This window comes from Rhinopithecus roxellana, chromosome 20, assembly GCF_007565055.1.
Source record: "Rhinopithecus roxellana isolate Shanxi Qingling chromosome 20, ASM756505v1, whole genome shotgun sequence".
NCBI classification, from domain to species: domain Eukaryota; kingdom Metazoa; phylum Chordata; class Mammalia; order Primates; family Cercopithecidae; genus Rhinopithecus; species Rhinopithecus roxellana.
The window spans coordinates 16,128,518-16,148,941 of record NC_044568.1 but is presented as its reverse complement, the minus strand read 5'-3'; the positions used below and the strand labels follow the sequence as shown (position 1 = coordinate 16,148,941).

General features: G+C 48.5%; 1 protein-coding gene across 2 annotated transcripts in view; it reads left to right on the top strand.

Annotated features, from left to right (window-relative positions):
- Positions 1-1,033: 1,033 nt before the first annotated feature.
- LOC104660506 (liver carboxylesterase 1-like) overlaps positions 1,034-20,424 on the top strand; it is a 30,862-nt gene continuing 11,471 nt past the window's right edge. The window contains exons 1-8 of one of the 2 annotated variants that reach the window (XM_030925663.1): positions 1,034-1,158; positions 2,994-3,201; positions 6,033-6,177; positions 8,631-8,764; positions 11,023-11,176; positions 12,064-12,171; positions 15,474-15,578; positions 18,413-18,451. In XM_030925663.1, the coding sequence (XP_030781523.1) occupies positions 1,107-1,158; positions 2,994-3,201; positions 6,033-6,177; positions 8,631-8,764; positions 11,023-11,176; positions 12,064-12,171; positions 15,474-15,578; positions 18,413-18,451 (945 nt within the window). In that variant the 5' untranslated portion in view covers positions 1,034-1,106. The remainder of the gene's footprint in view (positions 1,159-2,993; positions 3,202-6,032; positions 6,178-8,630; positions 8,765-11,022; positions 11,177-12,063; positions 12,172-15,473; positions 15,579-18,412; positions 18,452-20,424) is intronic. The other variant, XM_030925664.1, reaches the window with a different exon arrangement.

Here is a 20,424-nt window from a genome sequence, read left to right as displayed (position 1 = left end):
ACTCACAGGTGGGAATTGAATAATGAGACCACTTGGACACAGGAAGGGGAACATCACACACCGGGGCCTGTTGTGGGGAGGGGGGAGAGGGGAGGGACAGCATTAGGAGATATACCTAATGTAAATGACGAGTTAATGGGTGCAGCACACCAACATAGCACGTGCATATATAGGTAACAAACCTGCACGTTGTGCACATGTACCCTATAACTGAAAGTAAAATAAAAAAATTTTTCAAAAAGCAAAGGTATATGGTTAAAACCAAAAAAAAAAAAAAAAAAAAAAAAAAAAAGATGCTGAACCATTTCTTGAATTGGCCTTTGTATCCATTATACGTGGCCAGGTGCCCAGCATTTTGGTTAATGTTCACAGAATGGGTGGGTACATGGATGGGTGGATGATTAGAGCCAGGGACTACGAATAGATGAAGTTCATTTTTTACATTATGTCCAAAAATTCCTGCTTTGAAAAGTAGTGAGTTCTCTGACACTGATGGTGTGTGACAGGAGGCTGGGCCAGTTGGCAGGACACTGTGAAGGTAATTCAGGCCTCAGAAAGGGGACTAGATGAAATTTAAAATCGTTTCCAAGCTTGAGAGCCTGCAACGCTATGAAACACAAGCTCTGGGAGCTGAGATATGTCCTAACTTACCCAGCTGAGCTGTGAGGTGTGAGTGGCTCTAACATTTTACAGTTTTTTTTCTGAGGACCTCAGATTAAAGCTCCCCTTTGCCTAAAAGCATCTGCCTGCTGGTGCGGGCCTTTGAGGACCCTCACAGCGCACTGAGGTTAAAGTCCTGCAAGGGAGAAACCCTTATCTAACAAGTAGTTGGGCGAGGTTTTAGCTCTCTGTAATCTGAGAGTATAGTCCAGAGTGGTTTGATGAAAGAGAGTAAACTGCGGGTGGGCGTGGCTTGAGGTCCCAATAGAAGCCCAAGGAAATCTGGGGAAAGGGAGGGCTTTTCTGCTAGCTCCCAATTAGAGGATTAGGCAATTGGCAGCTCAGGGCGGTAACTCGGGGCGGGGCTGGGGTCCAGGACTGAATAGGGCAGTCCCTCTGAGCTGCAGGGAGACCTCGCAAGCCCTGGGTACTGTCGCCCTTCCACTATGTGGCTCCATGCTCTTGTCCTCGCCACTGTCGTTGCTTTCACGGCTTGGGGTGAGTCCTTCTGAAATCAAATATGCGGGGCACTTTTTGAAATCCTTGTTCTGGGCCAAGGTTGACGCAGATGCATAGAAAGGCAAACACACAACAGGTCCGGCTCCGCGACTGTGCGTCCTCACTACTTGGACTTGGACTTGGAGCTGCTGAGCCGGATCAAACCAGTCCACGCGGAGATACAGGGAGGTTGAACATCCTGAGACCGCCCTGCACTGCTAGCCCCCATGCAGGCCGGCAGCTGGCCTACCTCAGGCCTCACACACGAGAAATTTAGGCAGCTCAGTTTACTGTCCCTTAATTAGTGCCGTTATGGCTGGATCACGGAGAGCGGCTCAGCAGAATATTCAGAGCATCGTCTCTGTACCAGAGTGCGTGGGTCTGAGTTCCCGCTGGGCGCTTCATAGGTGTGTGCCCTTAGACAAGGGACTGAGCCTTTCCGTGCTTGGGTTACCCCCTCTCTGAAATAGAGGTGGCAGTGCTACCTACCTCATTGGGCTGTGGTGAGGACGAAATGAGTCCTTGTTTTTAAAGCACTCTTGGCAGCGCCTGGTATGTAGAAAGCACGAAAAAGGGGTGGATAAATATAAAGGCCTTGTTTAAAAATGTAGTGAATGAGTAGAAAATTTGAGCAGTGGTCAGGCCACTATATCAGGACCTCTTGCCATTAAAAAGACAGTTTCTTACTCATGATCTCAAAAGGAGGAGGACACCAGTGTGGGGGGCACAAGGGGAAGTAGCAGAGCATGAGGAGGGGACAGGGCGGATCTCCGGCCAAGGGGCTTTTACTGTGGCTTCCAAGGATAGAAGAGGAAAGGCACGACAGGCAGGCTGAAGATTGGAGAGTTGGGATAATTCAAGGGTCTCTGGGGCACAGGGGCTGTTCCTGGTTGTCTGTACCTAACCCTGGCGTGATTAGGGCAGGTGGGTAGTGGCCAGGGCGTGGCCACCAGATCAAAGAGGCGGTTGGGATGTGGGATCCGGGTTGGCTGGACTCTGGGAGGGACAGTTTCTCCAAGGTCAACAAGGCCTCAGATGCCAGAGCATCAGAATACAGAAAGCAAAAGACATGGTACATAGAGGGGTGCAGGGAGGGGCCTCGAAATGCCCCTGTGCCATTTTATAGACGGAGAATCTGAGACTCACACAGGGAAATGTACTTGCCCAAGGTCAACGCGAAAATCATGCCTGGGTCTGTATCTGGGTCCTGAATCCTGACAGCCCAGGCCCTCAGCACATTCCCTTCTCTCTGCTGGGTACCACTCTGCGTCTCATCTTCCCTGATTCAATCCTCCCCTACCGCAAGTGTCAGCTCCTCCATGATGCCCGCAATCAGAAGACCTTGCTCCCTCTTCTAATTCCTAGACTGCCTTATGGGTACCTCTCCCAGGACACGGCCACTTCCTTCCCAGCTGTAGGCCCAGGTGTATATGTGACCCTTCCCTACAAGGGTCAGTGCGTCTGAGAATTCGGGGCACCTCTTGTTCATCCTCTCATCCAGCATGCGGCTCAGTGCCAAGATTGTAATGGATAAATGTTTCCAGAGGCTTCTAACGGGGAAGCTAAATATCTTGTTCTTTCCTAGTAGCTCTCCTTCTTGCATTTATTTTTGGCTGGATGTTTTTATGCCTCCAATTCTAATTTGTTCCTTAAACCAGCTTGATGAGTTAGTAAGGACATTGATCCTCATCCCTATTGTACATCAAGAGAAACTGAGGCCTAGACGGTTTAGGTGACTTTTTAAAGGTCACTCACTTGGAAAGTGGCAAACCCCACCTTGAATCCGGGTCCAGCCTTTTGCCTCTGATGAATCCTGATTTCTTCTCCATGTCCAGCAGGGCACCCGTCCTCACCACCTGTGGTGGACACCGTGCAAGGCAAAGTGCTGGGGAAGTTCGTCAGCTTAGAAGGATTTGCACAGCCTGTGGCCGTTTTCCTGGGAATCCCTTTTGCCAAGCCCCCTCTTGGACCCCTGAGGTTTACTCCACCGCAGCCTGCAGAGCCATGGAGCTTCGTGAAGAATGCCACCTCTTACCCTCCTATGTAAGCCAGGGGTGGCTGTGGCATGTGTCTGTGGGGGATGTTTGCCTCAAAGTGATGCAGGAAGGAGTCAAGGCAGTTCCCCATGGGCTGATCCTTTGCTCTGGAATCCTTAAGATCATTGTAGACCCTTAAGAACATTCCAGAACTCTCACAGCATTCTGCAGTCCATTATTTAACACATATTTATTGACTACCTACTGTGTGCCAGACATGTTTCTGGGTTCTTGGGATCCATTAGTGCACAAAGCCAAGATCCCTAGGTTCATGGAGTGTGCATTCTAGCAGGAGGAGACAGGTAAGAACAACATGCAAATTACTCCATGAATTATGTGATATGTTAGAATGGGGTAAGTGCCTTGGAAACAAAGAAGCAGTTAAGCAGGTGAGGGAGATCAGAAAGAAGGATCTCATGAATTCCTCTGTCTTGAATTTTGACATAGTTGGGTAGAGGGGTGGGCCAGGAAGTGTGTAGGTGGCAAGTGTACTGAGGTGTCCGCTCGGCAAGTGCTCAACTCTCAAGTGTGTCCAGTTCCGTATTCCCGAGGAGAACGATGGCAGGTGTGTCCATTCACCCTGGCCAAGCTGGGAAGAAAAGCCCAAAGGTTCTAATTGGCCTCACCGACACTCCCCAGGGTACCAAGGACCCTACAGGCATCAGAGCAGACCCCACTCATCTCGGCAGCCAGGCATTCGGAGGTTTTCCAGCAGTCCATCTCTGGCTACCTTCTTTACTTTGCTTTTTTTTTTTTTTTTTTTTTTTTTTTTTTTTTTTTTTTTTTTTTTTTTGAGACGGAGTCTTGCTCTGTCGCCCGGGCTGGAGTGCAGTGGCCGGATCTCAGCTCACTGCAAGCTCCGCCTCCCGGGTTTACGCCATTCTCCTGCCTCAGCCTCCCGAGTAGCTGGGACTACAGGCGCCCGCCACCTCGCCCGGCTAGTTTTTTGTATTTTTTTTTAGTAGAGACGGGGTTTCACCATGTTAGCCAGGATGGTCTCGATCTCCTGACCTCGTGATCCGCCCGTCTCGGCCTCCCAAAGTGCTGGGATTACAGGCTTGAGCCACCGCGCCCGGCCTTTTTTTTTTTTTTAATATTTTCTGTTTTTGTTTTGTGACTGCAAATGTAATATATACTTATTACAGAAAATTTAGGAAATTCAGAGAAGGAGATGTAAGAATATTAAAATCACATACAATATCCCACCACCCAGAGAGAACAACTGTCAATATTTTAGATGGTAAAATATTATGATCTAATATGTTGTCTGTATTTCAGTTTTTTGTCTGTTGCTATGCTTTCTCCCTTTAAAGTGGAATGCTACATTAAGATAATTTGGATGCCTGCTTTGCTCATTTATAAGTATGTCATGAGCATCATTCCATCCCATGAAATAGCACAGCCTGATGTTAACAGCTGCATTACATTGGGTATTGAACCATAATTAATTTCCCCCAAGCTTGTATTTCGGTTCATTAAGTTACATGTGATGTTTTTAATAAAATAACATCATGAATGTGAAACCTTTATGCACATTTATGAATATTTTAGGATAACTTCCCAGAAATGACATTTCTGAGTCAAAGAGTATATATCTCTTGTTTGATTTCCCTCCCAAAATATTCCAACTACACTCCTCCCATTGATGTATGAAAATCTCCATTTGGCACACTCTTGGCAATGCTTGGGATTATTAAAAAATGTTTTTGGCTATCGGATAGGCAAAATAATAATAACAATAACAGCAATATTATTTTCCTGTTTAATTTGCATTTATCTGACGACCAGTGAAGTTGAGTTCTTTTTCCTTTTCTTCACATTGGAATGTCTTTTGATTATTATTATTATTGTTATGCCGCTTGTACTTGGTGTTCTGTAGGAAAATCTCCCAGGATGGAAATCAGGAAGTCATCTTTGCTGGCTCTGATTCTGTCACTTGACAGCTGTGTCATCCCAGAGCCCGAGTGCCTCAGTTTCCTCATGTACCTACTGGGGGCGGTGACACCTGCCTTCTGGTACTTTGAGATCTGGGACTGTGGCTTATAATATACTTGTGTATAAGAACCACATGGCATGAATCTTCCTAGCTATGTGAAATTGGTCAGGTTCTCTAACCTCTCTGGGTTTCAGTTTTCTCCATTTTCAGTAAAATGGAGATAATAGAACCTATGTAATGGGACTGATCTGAGGCTTAAATGAGTTAATATACAAAAGGTCATTAAAACAGTGCCTGGAACACTGGGAGGACTCAATAACTATTACCAATGTTCATCTATGTTGTATCCTTGAGATCGTTTATCAGGGCAACACAACAGCACTTTCCTGGAAGAGCCAGATGATAGAATCTTGGCATGTCAGGGCTGCAAGAACCATGTAGAAATCACTGCTCTCACTTAGACCTGGTAGATTTGGGACCCAGAATGCGAAAGGAATTCACCCAAAGTCACCCTGCAAATAAGTGGCAGAGAGAGGACTAGGGCACAGTTCTCCTGATGTTGTCCCACGAAGATTTCACCCCTGAGCTACTGAGGGAAATGTCACCTCCCAGGGAGGATCAGTGTATTTGTTGTCTCCCCTCCTTGATGCTGGGAGTCCCAAAGGCTCCGGGAAGGAAAGAGGTGTGAAGCCCTTCTCACTCTGCTTGGTCTTAGGAGACCTTAGTGAGTCCCAGCGCCCCCACCTGAAGCCCCTGATAGCCTCCTACTCACTACAATGTGGTAAGTCTGTAAATATCAAGTTCATTTTCAGGCTTAAACCTCCCAGTCCAAGGCCCTGCCAAAGAAGACACCTGGCTTAGATCCAGCTGAACTTCAGGGGTTCTTTTCTCCCCCTCCCCAGGTGTTCCCAGGATCCCAAGAGGGGGCAGTTTCTCTCAGACCTATTTACCAACCGAAAGGAGAACATTCCTCTCAAGGTTTCCGAAGACTGTCTTTACCTCAATATTTACACTCCTGCTGACTTGACCAAGAAAAACAGGCTGCCGGTAAGCCCTGGGATGCCCTGGTCAAGGCGTGTCAGTTCCAGGACCGTGGATCTTCTGGGGCAGACCAGAAGGGGATGAAGGCAGCTTGAGGAGGGAGCTGCACAGGCCAGGACTGTTTCAGGGACCCCAGGGCTTCCACAGGAAATACAGGCTTTCCACACCTCAGTTTCCCCTCATGACACAGGGACTCTGGGGGAGTTTGCTGTGCATCTCTAATGAACATCTTAATTGTTCCAAGTTCCCTCATGCTAATAGAAAGATGAGAATGATTACTTTTAGTTACTAGATGAACAATCTGTTACCCAGAGTGGGTAAGACATGATTTCCAATAATGTTAGCAGCGGAAGGAACTTAGAGAAAAGCCTACACCCCAACTCTTCTTTTTTAAATGGAGAAACTGAGGCCCAGACTGGGAAGGAGAGGTCACTGAGTAGGGTAGTTTTGGCTCAAGTCTTCTGATCTTCAAACCAGTGCTCTTGACACAGAGTAGGGCATTGAGCTTGTAGGTGGCCTTTCTCCAGCACACCAACATTCATCTGGGGTCACTTTCACTGTCCGGGTACGGGCTTTAAGGGAAAAACGTGGGACAAACCCAGAAGCACTTCCTTTTGCCTTTGGCCAAATATCTGGGATTTTTCTGTACCTATTTTCCCTCCCTAATTGTCTTGGCAAAGGCTGATGACCCAATGAGTCAGCATTTCCCAAATAAATGAAGGGCAGGAGGTGGGGCAGGCTGCCAGCTGAGGGTTGCAGGGTGGGTAGGATCTTCTGGCAAAGGAGGCCACTCCAGGGTGTAAAAACAAGGGGTGTTGCATCCGACCAGTCTCCCAGGGGCACCGTGGCATGGTGCCCAGGAGTCGGAGAGCAGGTTTGCAAATGTGGGACTAGAAGTTGGCTCTACATGTGCTTTGTAAGACACAGGAAGTGGGAGAAAGGCTTACTCATTCATTCATTCATTCATTCATTCATTCATTCTTCTATTGTGTACTCAGTGCTCCATATACACAGTTAGACCTGGGGTTTCCGCAAAAGGAGGAACATGAACCCCGTCCACGCAGCCCCTGCCTTCAGGGATCTTGCCACCTGGGCTGTAGAGACATATTCTCTCTTCAGTATGTTATTGCAGGCCAGCCTGAGGGCTCAGCCTTCACACAAAGATGAATGTACATTCAGTCCCTCCCCAGGACGCAGGCAGGGATTAGAGGTGTGGGAGAAACAAGGTCTCTGAGAATCTGGAGGCAGGAGAACCTCCCGGAATGGCCACAGGTTCTAGAACTACACAGTCTAGGTTTAAATCCTGGTTCTCCCTTTGACTAGCTGGACATTTCTTAACTTTCTTAAGCCTCTGTTTCCTCAAAATGAGAGTTATCACACAGTCAAGGGTGACCACTGAGCTTGATCTCAGTCCCTGGCTAAGTAGGCAGAGGCAGGCTCGTACCTCTACCCTAACAGTGGACCCACTGCAGTGTGGCCAGTGCCTGCAGTATGCTGGGCAGGTCAACATGTGGACTCTGGAGCCAGATAGCCTGGGTTAAAGTCCTGCTACTACCACTTTTAAGTTGTAGGACCTTGGGCAGTTTAAGTGCCTCCATTTTCCACCTGGAGAATGGGACAGTATTAGTATCTACCCAATGGATAGTTTATTTTACTGTGCTTAGAACAGCACTTGGGACATAGTTTATGTTATGAGTTATTTTATATTTTATTAGTATTATTATTACAATATTATTATTTTAACGCTTTCACTTCTTCCCTGCTATGTGGACTTTTAAAATGCAAGAACCATGCGTGAGGAATTGTATCCACTCTCATCCTCGGGTATTAGCAGAGTCCCTGGCACATAGTAAGTTCTCAGACAGTGTTAGTCCATTGATTGAAGGCATCCCGAAGTGGGTGGGTTTTAGTCTGGGCTCCTGAGGGATGGATAGGATTTGGGGATGCAGCGGCATAGAGGAGGCATTTGAGGAAGAGACACCATCACAGGCATGTGTGCTTCCCGAGACAATCATTCATGCACAGAGAAGTTTAATTCACCAGGAGAGAGTTAACTGAGATGAAACTGAGATACAAGGGCTCCCCAAGGGTACACTGAGCTGCATGAACAGTCCAGGCTTGAGGGTGATGGGAGTGAGAGGGAGAACACAACATCCTTAGCCTTTGCTATACCCATGATGATGTTGTCAGCATGAAGAGCCTTGGGAGGAGGAGGCACTGGAGGCTGGGTAGAAAGGAAGCGGCAGCTGAAGTGTGTACAGTGGGGTGGTGGCTCGGGCCCCGGTTGGGAGAATTTTGGAGGAGAGAGACTGCCTTTGGCAACCTTGCTGGGCGCTGGTGAACTTTGGGTAACATCCTCCTTCAGTTGTGACCCACAGGTAGGTCACCAAACAAGACGCCTTCTGAGTGCTCCCTGGCTCTGCGTCCTGTAACTGGTATGTTGCTTCCTCCCTGCCCAGGTGATGGTGTGGATCCACGGAGGGGGGCTGAGGATGGGTGCGGCATCAACCTATGATGGGCAGGTCCTCGCTGCCCATGAAAACGTGGTGGTGGTGACCATTCAGTACCGCCTGGGCATCTGGGGATTCTTCAGGTAAGAAATGAGACTCTCCTCACTGCACTTTGGCCCCCAACAAGAGGATGCTGGGTCCCAGCTCTGGTCAAGCCAGACCTCAGGGGACCTTAGCTAGGTTCCACAGTAAGGCATCCAAGCCTCATCACAACTGGACACTACCTACCCTCTCACTCCCCAGCCACACTCGTCTGCTTGCCTCTGAGCTTTTGCATGTGCTGCTCCCCCTTCCTGGAATGCTAACTCTACCTGAAGAACTCCTCTTCATCCTGCAAGACCCAAACCCCAGTTACCTCCACTGAAAGACTCATCTCCTCTTCACCTATGTTTCTCCAGCACATTGAATTTCTCTGTCATGACACTTAGCAGGCAACACAGCCCTTGAAGGTTGACACATCTGACTTCTCATGTAAAGGAGGGACAGGGCAGAGTCACAGAGGGAGCTCAGAGCATGTTGTGGGTAAAGGAATGGGGGCTTCAGATGGTGGGGTGTGGGAGCATCTGACCCCTTCTTGTAGGACTAATAGGGCCACCTCACCCCGTTTTCTGCTTGAAATCTGGCAAGTGCAGGAAGCAAGGATGGAGTCTTCCCCATCAGGTCTCCATGGGGACAGGAGTCAGATCTCCTTCAAGGTGCAATTACTATGAACCTTTACTAAGTGTTAACATCCCAGCACCCTAATCCCAAGTGAGTAATAGGAGGGCTGTGGGAGGGATTCCACTCTCTGATGAGAAGGCCTAGGGAGATGGAGGATGGGTTCTGGTCTACCCATCAGCAAGGCATCCCAGGCCAGTCTTGGCAGTATCATCTTCATCCCTTTCAGCCACAGACTGTATCTCTGTTCCCCATTATAATAAAGCTGCTTCATGATCTCTCTCCACTTCCTCTTTTCTGTGTATCTCCTCCACCCATGCCAGTCAAGTTTCTTCCCCATCATGCCACTGGGCTGGTCTCCTCAGGGTCACCAGTGACCTCCCCCTGATCTCCACTCAACCTCACAGGACCTCCTAGCAGCAGTGGATGGCCACGCAGCCTCTGTGACATGCTTCCTTCCCAGCCCTTTCCTGGTCCCCACTTCCCCCTGTCCACAGGCCTTTCTTGTCTCCCTCTCCCTCCATACTAAGTCCCAGTGATCCCAGGGAGCAACCCAGAGCCCCTATTTCCAGCTCACTTCAACTTTGAAGCCCGAAGGCATCACTCACTGCCTTCTCCCTGCCCCTGATGTCTAAAGGGCGCCCCACTCTTCCCAAGGACAAGCTGAATCCTTGACTCCCACTGCCCCTCCCCAACAGAGATCTCCTCCTCCTCCCACCATGCCTCCCCTCATGCTGCTGCTGTATCCTCCCAGGGACTCACGAGAAGGCCTCATGGGCAGCCTGGACGCTCTCTTTTCTCACAACCCTCTTGACTCCACCTTCAGAATCCACTAGTTTGCAATCTTCCCTGGCTCCTATCCCAGGCAAAGCTCTCTGTCTCTCACCTTGATTATGATCCTAACACTTACTTTCAGATTCCTGCCACTTTTATACTGAGGCTGAGTCGCACAGTACCGAGAGTGATCACTTAACATGTGCGTTGAATCATGCAGTGCCTCTGCACAAAACCCTGCGGCGACTTCCCATGTTCCTTACGATGACGGCCAAAGTTCTTGCCAGGCCCCAGGGCCCTCTCTAGCTGCATCTCCTGACTCACACTGTCCTTCACTGGGCCCCAGGGCCTTTGCACTTGCTTTTTCTTCTGTCTGAAATTTCTTTCTTTGGATATTTGCAAGGCTCATGTACTTGTTGTGCTTGTTTTATGAAGGTCTTTGTCTCCAAAACCTCAAATGCCACTGCCTCCAAAAAGCCTTCCCTGATTGCAATCTGAAATGGCATCCCCTGTCCCACCCCTGTTTTTTTCCTTATTCCATTGTATTTACCTCCATGCACTTTGATTACCTGACATCGTTATATTCTCTCTATATATCTATTTATCTGCTTGTGATCTGTGGTGGGAGCTATGTGTCATCACAGGTTTTGCCTGTTTTGCTCTCAGATATGCTCTAGCTCATAGGATAGTGTCAGGCATACAGTAGATGCTCAGCAAATAGTTGCCAGTTGAGTGAATGTAGAACCATACATCACCACAATGCTGTAGGAATAAAGGCAGGGTCTTAGAGATGCTGAAGCCCAGTCTTATTCTTAAAGGCTCTCTGAGAGCCCCCAGCCCTATCTCTAGTCCTGAAGGTCCTGCCATGACATCTCTGCTCCCCACCCTCAACCTGTTCTCTTCCTCACAGCACAGGGGATGAACACAGCCAGGGAAACTGGGGTCACCTGGACCAGCTGGCTGCCCTGCGCTGGGTCCAGGACAACATTGCCAGCTTTGGAGGGAACCCAGGCTCTGTGACCATCTTTGGAGAGTCAGCGGGAGGAGAAAGTGTCTCTGTTCTTGTGAGTGCTCCTGGCACCAGGCCCAACCCCACACTGGATGTGATGCTGATGAGACCTTTTGGACACCTGTCAATCCAGCTATGCACACCTCTGATTACCCTGATACCTAGTTTCAGGACTGACGTTACTCACTGCCTAGCATCAGGGGGTGGAAAGCTAAAGACCAAGCTCTCCTTGGCCCCCAGGAAGCTCAGATCTCAGCTTAGTGTCCTGGGGCCATATGAATCTCTAGTTGTGGCCTACAATGGTGGCATTCTCCTCTTCTAGCTTGGTTGAGCTCTTTCTCTCTTTCTCTCTCTCCTTTCCACTCATTTTCACATAAGGACTCACATCCCTTCTCTTGGGCGGTAGGGATAGGCATAAATTATGAGTGAGGGCAGGCAAAGACAAGAGATGGACAGAGGTCATTGTTTAGTTAAAACAGAACTAGGTGTGGAGGGGACATGGACACTGAGCAGGCTGGGGATTCCTCTGGGGTGGTCTGATGGCTGGTCCATGCCTAAGAAGGAGGCAACAGTCTCTGTGACTGTGGGGCCTGGTGGGCTAGGGGAGGCGGGCTAGAGGAAGGAGGGAGGGAGCCGGGGATGGGGAGGGATGGGGCAGGTGTTGTGGGACACAGACACAATCTGGATGTGTGAGAAGTCCTGCTGGGGTGGGGTATTAGGTGCGGAAGATACTGGGGAAGCTGGGTTGAAAAACCAGATGAGTGGTACCAGGAGCTGTAGGAAGCCTTCTGCCTGCCTTGAGGTGGGCAGACGGTAGCCCACTACTGGATTCTTCAATCCTGTGTCGGTTTTATAGTGTGGTTTCATGTAGCCTGGGAGAGCGAGCAAGTCGCTGACCCTACCCCTGAGCATGAACTCTCCTCCCCTTCACTCTGCTCTCAGGTTTTGTCTCCATTGGCAAAGAACCTCTTCCACCGGGCCATTTCTGAGAGTGGCGTGGCCCTCACTGCTGCTCTGGTGAAGAAAGGTGATGTCAAGCCCTTGGCTGAGGTAGGTCTCCCGCTGGATACCCCCACCCCCTTGGTTCTGTGCTCCTGAATCCTCAGGGGTCTCTCTTGCGGTGGGTTCTAGCTAATGTTCTCCTGCAATCACTGAGACACCAATGGCTGAACAGGAAGGGCGAGGAGACACCTTGATCAGCATCCCAGTTTCATAGCCGGGCAAACCGACACAGGGCTTGGAAGGGATTTGCCAAGGGCAGCTGGTGATCAGGGCAGAGCTGGGAGTCCAGTTCATGGGCCAGCAGGCAGTACAGTGCCCTTTCAGTGCCCACACTCCTCCTATGTGCCAGGGCCTGGTGCCATGTTGGGCAGTGATGTTGTCTTGTGTCTCTTAGGGTCTGAGTCCTGTGGACCCACTTGTGGGCTGTCGGCCTGGAGCGGTTCAACACTGAGCACCTGATAACCAGGGTTGCTCCCTGGAGAATTCACTCATTGATTCATTTGTTCACACAACAAAACTAGGTGAATAAATGAAGGCAAGAACAAGAGGTGTGCAGAGGTCATTGTTTGGCTCAAAACCAGATGTCCGTGTGGAGGAAATGTGGACACTATATGGCCTTATGTGGCTCTGCATTCTAGCCAAACACCTAACACCTCCCCAAACTTCTGCTATAGTGTAGGGAATAGATGAGTAGTTACAGAATCACACAATTACAAAGCATCACCTGTGACAAGAGCAGTGAAGGTGAGGTACTTGCTGCCACAGCAGAATCTAAAGCAAGCAGTGAGTCCCGGGGCAGGAAGAGGTTACCAGGGAAGGCTTGCTGGAAAAGTGACCAATGAGTCAGGAGCAAGGAATGTCCAGGGAGTGAGAGTAGCACATGTGTGTGTCCTGTGGCAGGAGGACGCATCCCAATCATGAGGGAGAGAGAGAGACAGGGTTGACGGGGCCAGCGCAGGGAGAGCAGGGGGAGCATGGCAAGTACTGAGAGTGGGAACGTTGGCAGGGGCCACAATGCACAGGACCCTGGCAAGGATTTTGTCATCGTCTGGAGAATGGTTGTAAGCCAAAGGGAGAGGTGATCAATAGGAATCCAGAACTAGGCCGAGAATTCCCCACTGGAGCCAGTGACCTGGAGGATTTCGGTAGATATGAAAGCTTGTTTGAGGACAACGTCCAAATTTAAAGGGCTAGTACATAGGAGGAGAGAAAATGGGGATGCCAAGAAGTTTTAGCATTTCTGAGAATTTTTTAAGAATTAATTGGTTATAAGCAACAGTTGCCCATTGACCCGACTTAAGTCAAGAAGGAGCATTAGCCTGGTGTGGTGGCTCATGCCTGTCATCCCTGCAATTTGGGAGGCCGAAGCAGAAGGATTGCTTGAGTCCAGGAGTTTGCGACCAGCCAGAGCAACAAAGTGAGACCCTATCTCTACAAAAAAAAAAAAAAAAAAAAAAAAAAATTAGGCTGGGCATGGTGGTGCAAGCCTGTGGGCTCATCTACATGGGAGGCTGAAGAGGGAGGATCACACCAACCCAGGAGGTCTAGGCTGCAGTGAACTGTGTTTGTACCGCGGCACTCCAGCCTGGATGACAAAGCAAGACCTTGTCTCAGAATCTTCTTTATAAAAGTAGAATTAATTTTTGAAGGAAATAGAGGTCTGGGATGAGGCTGAACTTTGTGAAAAAACAGGAAACAGAAATTGCACAATGATGGGAATCCTAGACTCTCTTACTCTTTTTCCTCTCTCTCTCTCTGAATGTCTTTGTCTCTCTCTTGCCCTCTACTTCTCCTGGTCCCTGTTTATTTACTTGAGAAACACCCTGGCCATTGATTCTGTCCCAGATCCTGTACCAGGCTCTGGGGGCCTGTGCACTTGCCCTGCCTCCCCACCATGGAGCCTGCCTGCTCTCCCTCTGTGCCCTTCTTTCTGGCTGCACTTTGCTTCCAGTCTGCATCAGCACCTTATCTGCCCCTAAGCTTAAGGACTCTTTTTGGTTCCAGAAAGTAGTCAGGCTGTCTTTTCTGTTGTGAAAAATGAGCGTTTTCATATTAGCAGCTCTCCGCCCCAATTCCAGGTCACTTAGGAGAGAGGCTCACTGTCCTGTCTTTGCTTAGATGTCCCTGGACTCTTAGAAAAGAAGGAAACCAGAGTGTGCTGGGCAGGCGGACTCCAATCCCCAGGACAGGCAGAAGGGAGCCTCTCCCCAGGACAGTTATTTTATTTTTATTTTTTTTACATTTTTTTAAAGATGGAAAGAGGTTCTTGGTCCATTAATTGGTGTTGCTCTGTGGCTTGACTTAGGACAAAGGTGAACAGACCATCGCTCATGGCCACATCTGAATCTATGCCTGCATGACCCTTGAGCTAAGGATATTTTTTTAAAATTTTTTTTGATGATTGAAAGGAATCAAAAGAAGAATAATATTTCATGCACCATAAAATTACATGAAATTCAAATGTCAGTGTCCATAAAAAAGTTTTCTTTGAACACAGTGACACCCGTTCATTTACCTCATGTCTATGGCTGTGTTTCATGTCAACAGCAGTGCTGAAGTTGCAGCAGAGACCATGTGGCCCACAAAGCCTCAAATACTTACTATTAGGCCTTTGATGGGCACATTGCCAACCTGTGCCCTAAAGAGTCGTGCTTGATTACTGCTTGGGACTCTAGTACACAAATGTGCAGCTGGAAACTCCTGGCTGTGCCACAGACACCTCACTCAGCTGAGAAACCCCAACTATGTCTTACAAGGGACAACATCGTGTTTATATTTAGAACTCACTTTTAAAGCACATGCGCTACCTTCTGAAGTGCCTCTGTGTGAATCGTCTTATCTAGGCCTCCTGCAATTCCGCACGTGTGAATTGTGTGGGAGACATGGCACTCTCCCACATGTATTAACTCATGAGGTAGGTGCAGTCATTATTCCCATCCATGGGTGGAGAAACCAAGACCCAAAGAAATCAGGTGGACTGCCTGAGGCCTAATGGCTGGTAAGTGGAGCAGCCAGGATTTGAAGGCAGACAAGGAAATTCAGGAATCCATGCTCTCTACCCCAGCTCTACCTCACTTTCTTGACACATTCAGCTTGAGATCATTATATCCATTGCAGTGGAGATAAGGTAGCAGAGATGAGAGATTACATAATTGACCCATGGTACAATTGAGATTGGTAAGAGAGGCAACACTCTGTGGGACCTGGAACCCACACCTGTGGGTCTACAGTATCTTCTGCTGCCCCCTTCCACTTGTACAAGGTGGGCTTGGTGTAGAATGCCACTTTCCACGTTGATGGAGGGAAGGGACATCGGTCTTGAACTCTACCACTGCCTGTGATCTTTGCAGAAATTTGCTATCGCTGCTGGGTGTCAAACCATCACCTCAGCTGTCATGGTTCACTGCCTGCGACAGAAGACGGAAGAGGAGCTCTTGGAGACGACATTGAAAACAGTAGGTGTAACTGTTCCCATAGCCCAAACTCTGTAAACTTGGTCCCAGACTTCTTCATTTCAACTGTCCTCTTTCCCTGGGTCAGTTACCTGTGACAACTTCTCAACTCTCAGGAGTGTGAGTATCTGAATGGGGAATCTAATTTGTCCTTTTTAAATTGTAAAATGGCACAAATGTAAAAAAAAAAAAAAGTCCAAAAATAACATGATAAAGAATTGACCAAATTTAATATTTGACCAAAATTTAATATTTTGCCATTCTTGTTTTCAGATGTATTTCTGAGAAACTAAACATTACATATTCCCACGGGATATCATCATCCTGAATTTGGAGGATGGAGATATTAAGCTCAAAGATTTTCAGAAAGATGTCACAATTTATCTTGGTTGACTTAGAAACTGTCTGTGTTAGACCTGGTGGTGGTCCAGTTTTCTAGATTTTCTGAGACTCTGACTCAGTTGTCATTCTAGGATAGCCATCTGTCCACTCAATCATTAATCCATCTACTATGATCTTCTTGTCCATCTATCTGTTCACTAATTCATCCAATTCACTGATACATTTTTATCAATCTAATATCAACCTGTTCATAACTTTTTATTTATCTCTTTTCAATCCAGCCACCATTCATGGATCATCCAGCCACTTTATATCTTCACTCCATCACCCATTCCTCCAAAATCAACAATCCAGTTATCACCTATCCACTAGTTTTTACCCATCTATTCATGCGTTCATCCAATTCAATTGTACCTCATGTATTGACCAACTCCATCCATACCTCTAATGATCCATGCTCAGTATGTAGGGGTGGGTGTTAGAGGTAGTGAAACAGACATGAAGGGGACATACTCCCTGCTCACAAGGAACTATCCAGAGAGAAACACATTCGTGTACTTCGCAGGTTGAGTATGGTGGCAGCACAGAGGGGAAATATTCATTATAGTAGTCATCAGAGATGCTTCACAGGGAAGGTGGAGGAGCCGGGTTTGAGACCAGACAGCAGAATTTGAGAGTTCATGCCCTTAACCCTGACTCCACCTTGTCTTTCTTGAGAAATTCAGCTTTGAGATCATTGTGCCCATTTTAACAGAGGTAACAAAGATAGATGAATTTTGTAGTTGCCCCATGTCACAGTTCAAATCAGTCACAGAGGCAACACTGTGGGACCCAGAACTCACAACTGCAGGTCTAGAGTATCTTCTGCCACCCCTGCCATCCTCACATATTAGGACTTGTGGACCTTCAGGATTGATGGACGGCCATGGCAGTCTCTCATCACAGGGAAGGCCAGCAGGACAAACACCCAGAGGATACAGCACCCAGGGACACTGTAAACTATTGCCTTTGAGGGGGAAGAGTGTGAATTCCAAGCATAAGAGTAGCCTGATCCCTGGATTCTCTCCTTGGACCTTTGGCTACTCCTGGGTCTCAGGGCCAGCCTCTACCACTGGACTCTGCTTGTGTTTCCATGGGTTGAGTCCAATGTGGTCTTGGGACTTAGGTCTTGGTTCAGACTCTAAGTGACCAAAGTGTTCAAGGAATTCAAACACACTTGTTTTCTAATGCCTGGAAGGAGGGAAATATCCCAGCAATTCTGCATGTGGCTTCAGAGGACCCAGACTAAAAGGGAAGAGTTGAGTCTTTGGGGAACCCATCCCTAAGATCCTGGGACATCCTTTTGAGTTTCTGAGATCTTGTGGAAGCGCTTCCATGATTACCCCCTGCCTCCAGTACACACACATATAGACACACAGACAAACACACATAGACACACACAGAGAGAAACACACATAGACACACACACACAGAGACATACAGACACACAGAGACACACACCACACAGACACCCACACACAGACACACACACACACAAAGACACACACACACACTCTCTCCTGGCTAGTGGGACAGCAATCCTTAATGGAGGAACCTGCACTGGTTATGTCCTGAGCACAGGTCAGATGTGTGGGAACTGCAGGGCAACAACTACAGTTACCGCAATCTTGGTGAACACACACCAAAGAGAAGCATGGGGTAGGATGAGTCTCAGTGAGCTTGTGTGAGTCAGGACTTTCTAATAGGAGATGAGCAAACTCCCCCAAGTGCCTTGAACAGAAAAAGAAATGTGTTGTGATAGCATTCTCGTGTAAACTGAAAATTTCACGAGTTGATGGCTTCAGGCATGGCTGGATCCAGATGATCACAGGATATTATTGAAAATCTACCATTCTCTATCCTTCAGATTTGCACATCTCTGTGTTGGCTTCACTCTTAGGCAGATATGTCTCCTGGGAAGATTAAAGACAATGGCACTTATGTTCTAGCTACTTCAAAACTCTGTTACTAAACAATTCCTGCAGAAGTTTTGTGGTAAACTCTATTGGATTGACATGGGTGTATGCCCATCCCTGAACTAATGTTCATGTTCAGGGAGATAGAGCACCCTGGGTCACATATCAATATCTGAATTCATGGAGTGATGAGGGAAGAAGGAGGTCTCCGAAAGAGAATTGGCGAGTACTTCCCAGGGGAAGAGGAAGGGGAGAGGGATGGGGGGCCAGTCAGTCTCAACGAGCGGGCTTCCTCTCCAGAGCTCCATCGACTCTGGCTCAGAGTCCCCGGCCCATCTTTCCCATGCTGGAGCCCACCGCTCCCTGCTATGCCTTCACCCTGTGCTCAGGCCCAGCAGAGCCAGAGTCCTGCCCACTTCCTTTCAGCCCAGCCAGCATGGCACCAGGAAGGAGAACCTGAAACCTCTGTTGTCCCAGTCACCCAGGTCAGTGTTCTCCTGGGAAGCCTCTAACCCACTTCATCTGCCTTTGTCTTCACAGATATCCTTCTCTCTGGATTTACATGGAGACCCCAGAGAGGTAAGGACCTTTTGTTTCTTGATTACAGGTTTTGAGTCTTAGCACCTTTAAGCTCCAATTAACTGTGAGTGAAAGAATCCTCTCTCAGGTAATTATAGTAACTCCTGTGTGTTTGTTGCTGAGGCCTAGAGAGGGGCAGTGACTCACCTGGGTAACACAGCCAGGAGGACTAGCGGCAGGCCTGGAACCCATTTTCTTGACTCCCAGTCCAGTGCTCCCAGGCATCACCTCTGCATGCACTGGGCTCTGCCCACTCCCCTTCTATTTTGCATTGTCTGCTCCTCAAAATGGCACTATGGGAGGAGGCTGAACCAGAACCTTCCACTATCAGGAGGCAGAGATAGCAGGGATGATTAGGCATGGAGAGGGTAAGCCTGAATCTCAGTCCAAGGACACTCGCCTCCTCCCAGCACACAGGAAATTCCAACATATCCTCCCGATCTCCTCACCCCCACCCCCATCTCCCAGTGGGTTGACTGTTTCTGATGACATCACCTCTGCAGCATCTTACAATTCTGTCCTCTATGCTGCCTCCCTGGAGGTCTCAGCACTCTCCTTAAATGGTCTTGGGTGGAGTGCATGAGATTCATTCAGCAAAGACTTAATAAACACTTCATATGTTCCAGGACTTGTTTTGGAGCTGGGGATATAGCAGTGACACAAGAAAAATTCCCTGCCCTCTTGGGACCCTCCATTACAGTGCAGGGAGAGTGCAATAGAAAATCAAATCAAGTGTGTATTCTGTTTGATGGTGTGTAGCATTAGGGGATAGAGTTTGCAGGTGATTTCAATTGAAGTAGCAGGATCAGGGAATGGCTCAGTGAGAAGATGGCATTTGAGCCAAGCTCTGGAGAAGGCAGGAAGTCAGCTGTCAGGAAACCTGGAGAAGCCTATTCCGGGCAGAGGGAAAAGCCACTGCAGAGACCCTGATGGAAGTGGCCAGTCTGGCTGGAGAGGACTGACTATACTCTCCAGTACTGAATCCAAATTACTTGGATTTGGATTCAGAGCAAGATGGGAAGCCTTTGGAGGATTTGAACAGAGGAGTCACATGATCTTAGATCTCACAAAGGTCTCTGCCTCTGGTGTTCAGGTAGACTGTAGGAAAGGGGAAGAGTGGATGCAGTTGACCAACTGGGTGGCCACTGTATTGCCATAATCCAGGCCAGGGCTCCTGGCTGCTTAGACAGGGCTGTGGCAGTGGGGATGAGAGGAGTGGTTGGAGTCTGGATATCTTTGAGGGAATAGCTGAGAGGATTTGCTGATGGACAGGATGCAGCGGGTGAGAAAGAGAGAGGAGTGGAGGATGCCCTGAGTTTTCTGACACAAGGAAGGTCATGCCCACACAGGGCAGCCCACTTGAAAACTCAGAGTGGACAGCGGCAATCACTTGTCATAGTTGCTAATGGCAGTCTTCCGCATGGCTGCCATCCAACTGGGGTGCTCCTGTCTCTCTCCTCAACTTTTATATCTTCTACTTCACCTTCCCTCCCCATTTCCATGTCTCTTGGTGCAGCCAGACTCGCCTTCCTTAACAGAGTTAGAGCATGTCACCCCCACTTCTTAAAAGCCTGGCCTTCCTTATGAGACAAATCCCCTTCCCTCCATGGAGTTAGTCCTTCAAAGCACACCTGCATGCACACTGTGTGCCAGACTGTGCAGAAGGTAGGCTCTGCACCTGTCCCTCCCTCTAGACCCTGCCCCATGGCATTTCTCCAAGCCCAGAACTCTTGGGTGTTTCTGGAATTGACCCTGTAGAGAGACCCCTGTGTCCTTTTGCTCATGCGATTCCCACTGTTTAGAAATTCTCCCTCCTTTCCTCACCTGTCAATATCATTCACTGCCCAGAGCCCACCGCAGGCGGGCAGCGCCTCCTCCATGTAGCCTGCCCTGCATCTCCTTCCAGAGGGGCTGCTCCCTCCTCTTGCTGCCCTCCCAGGGCAGGCCTACCTAAACTGGACAGCCTCTCAAGG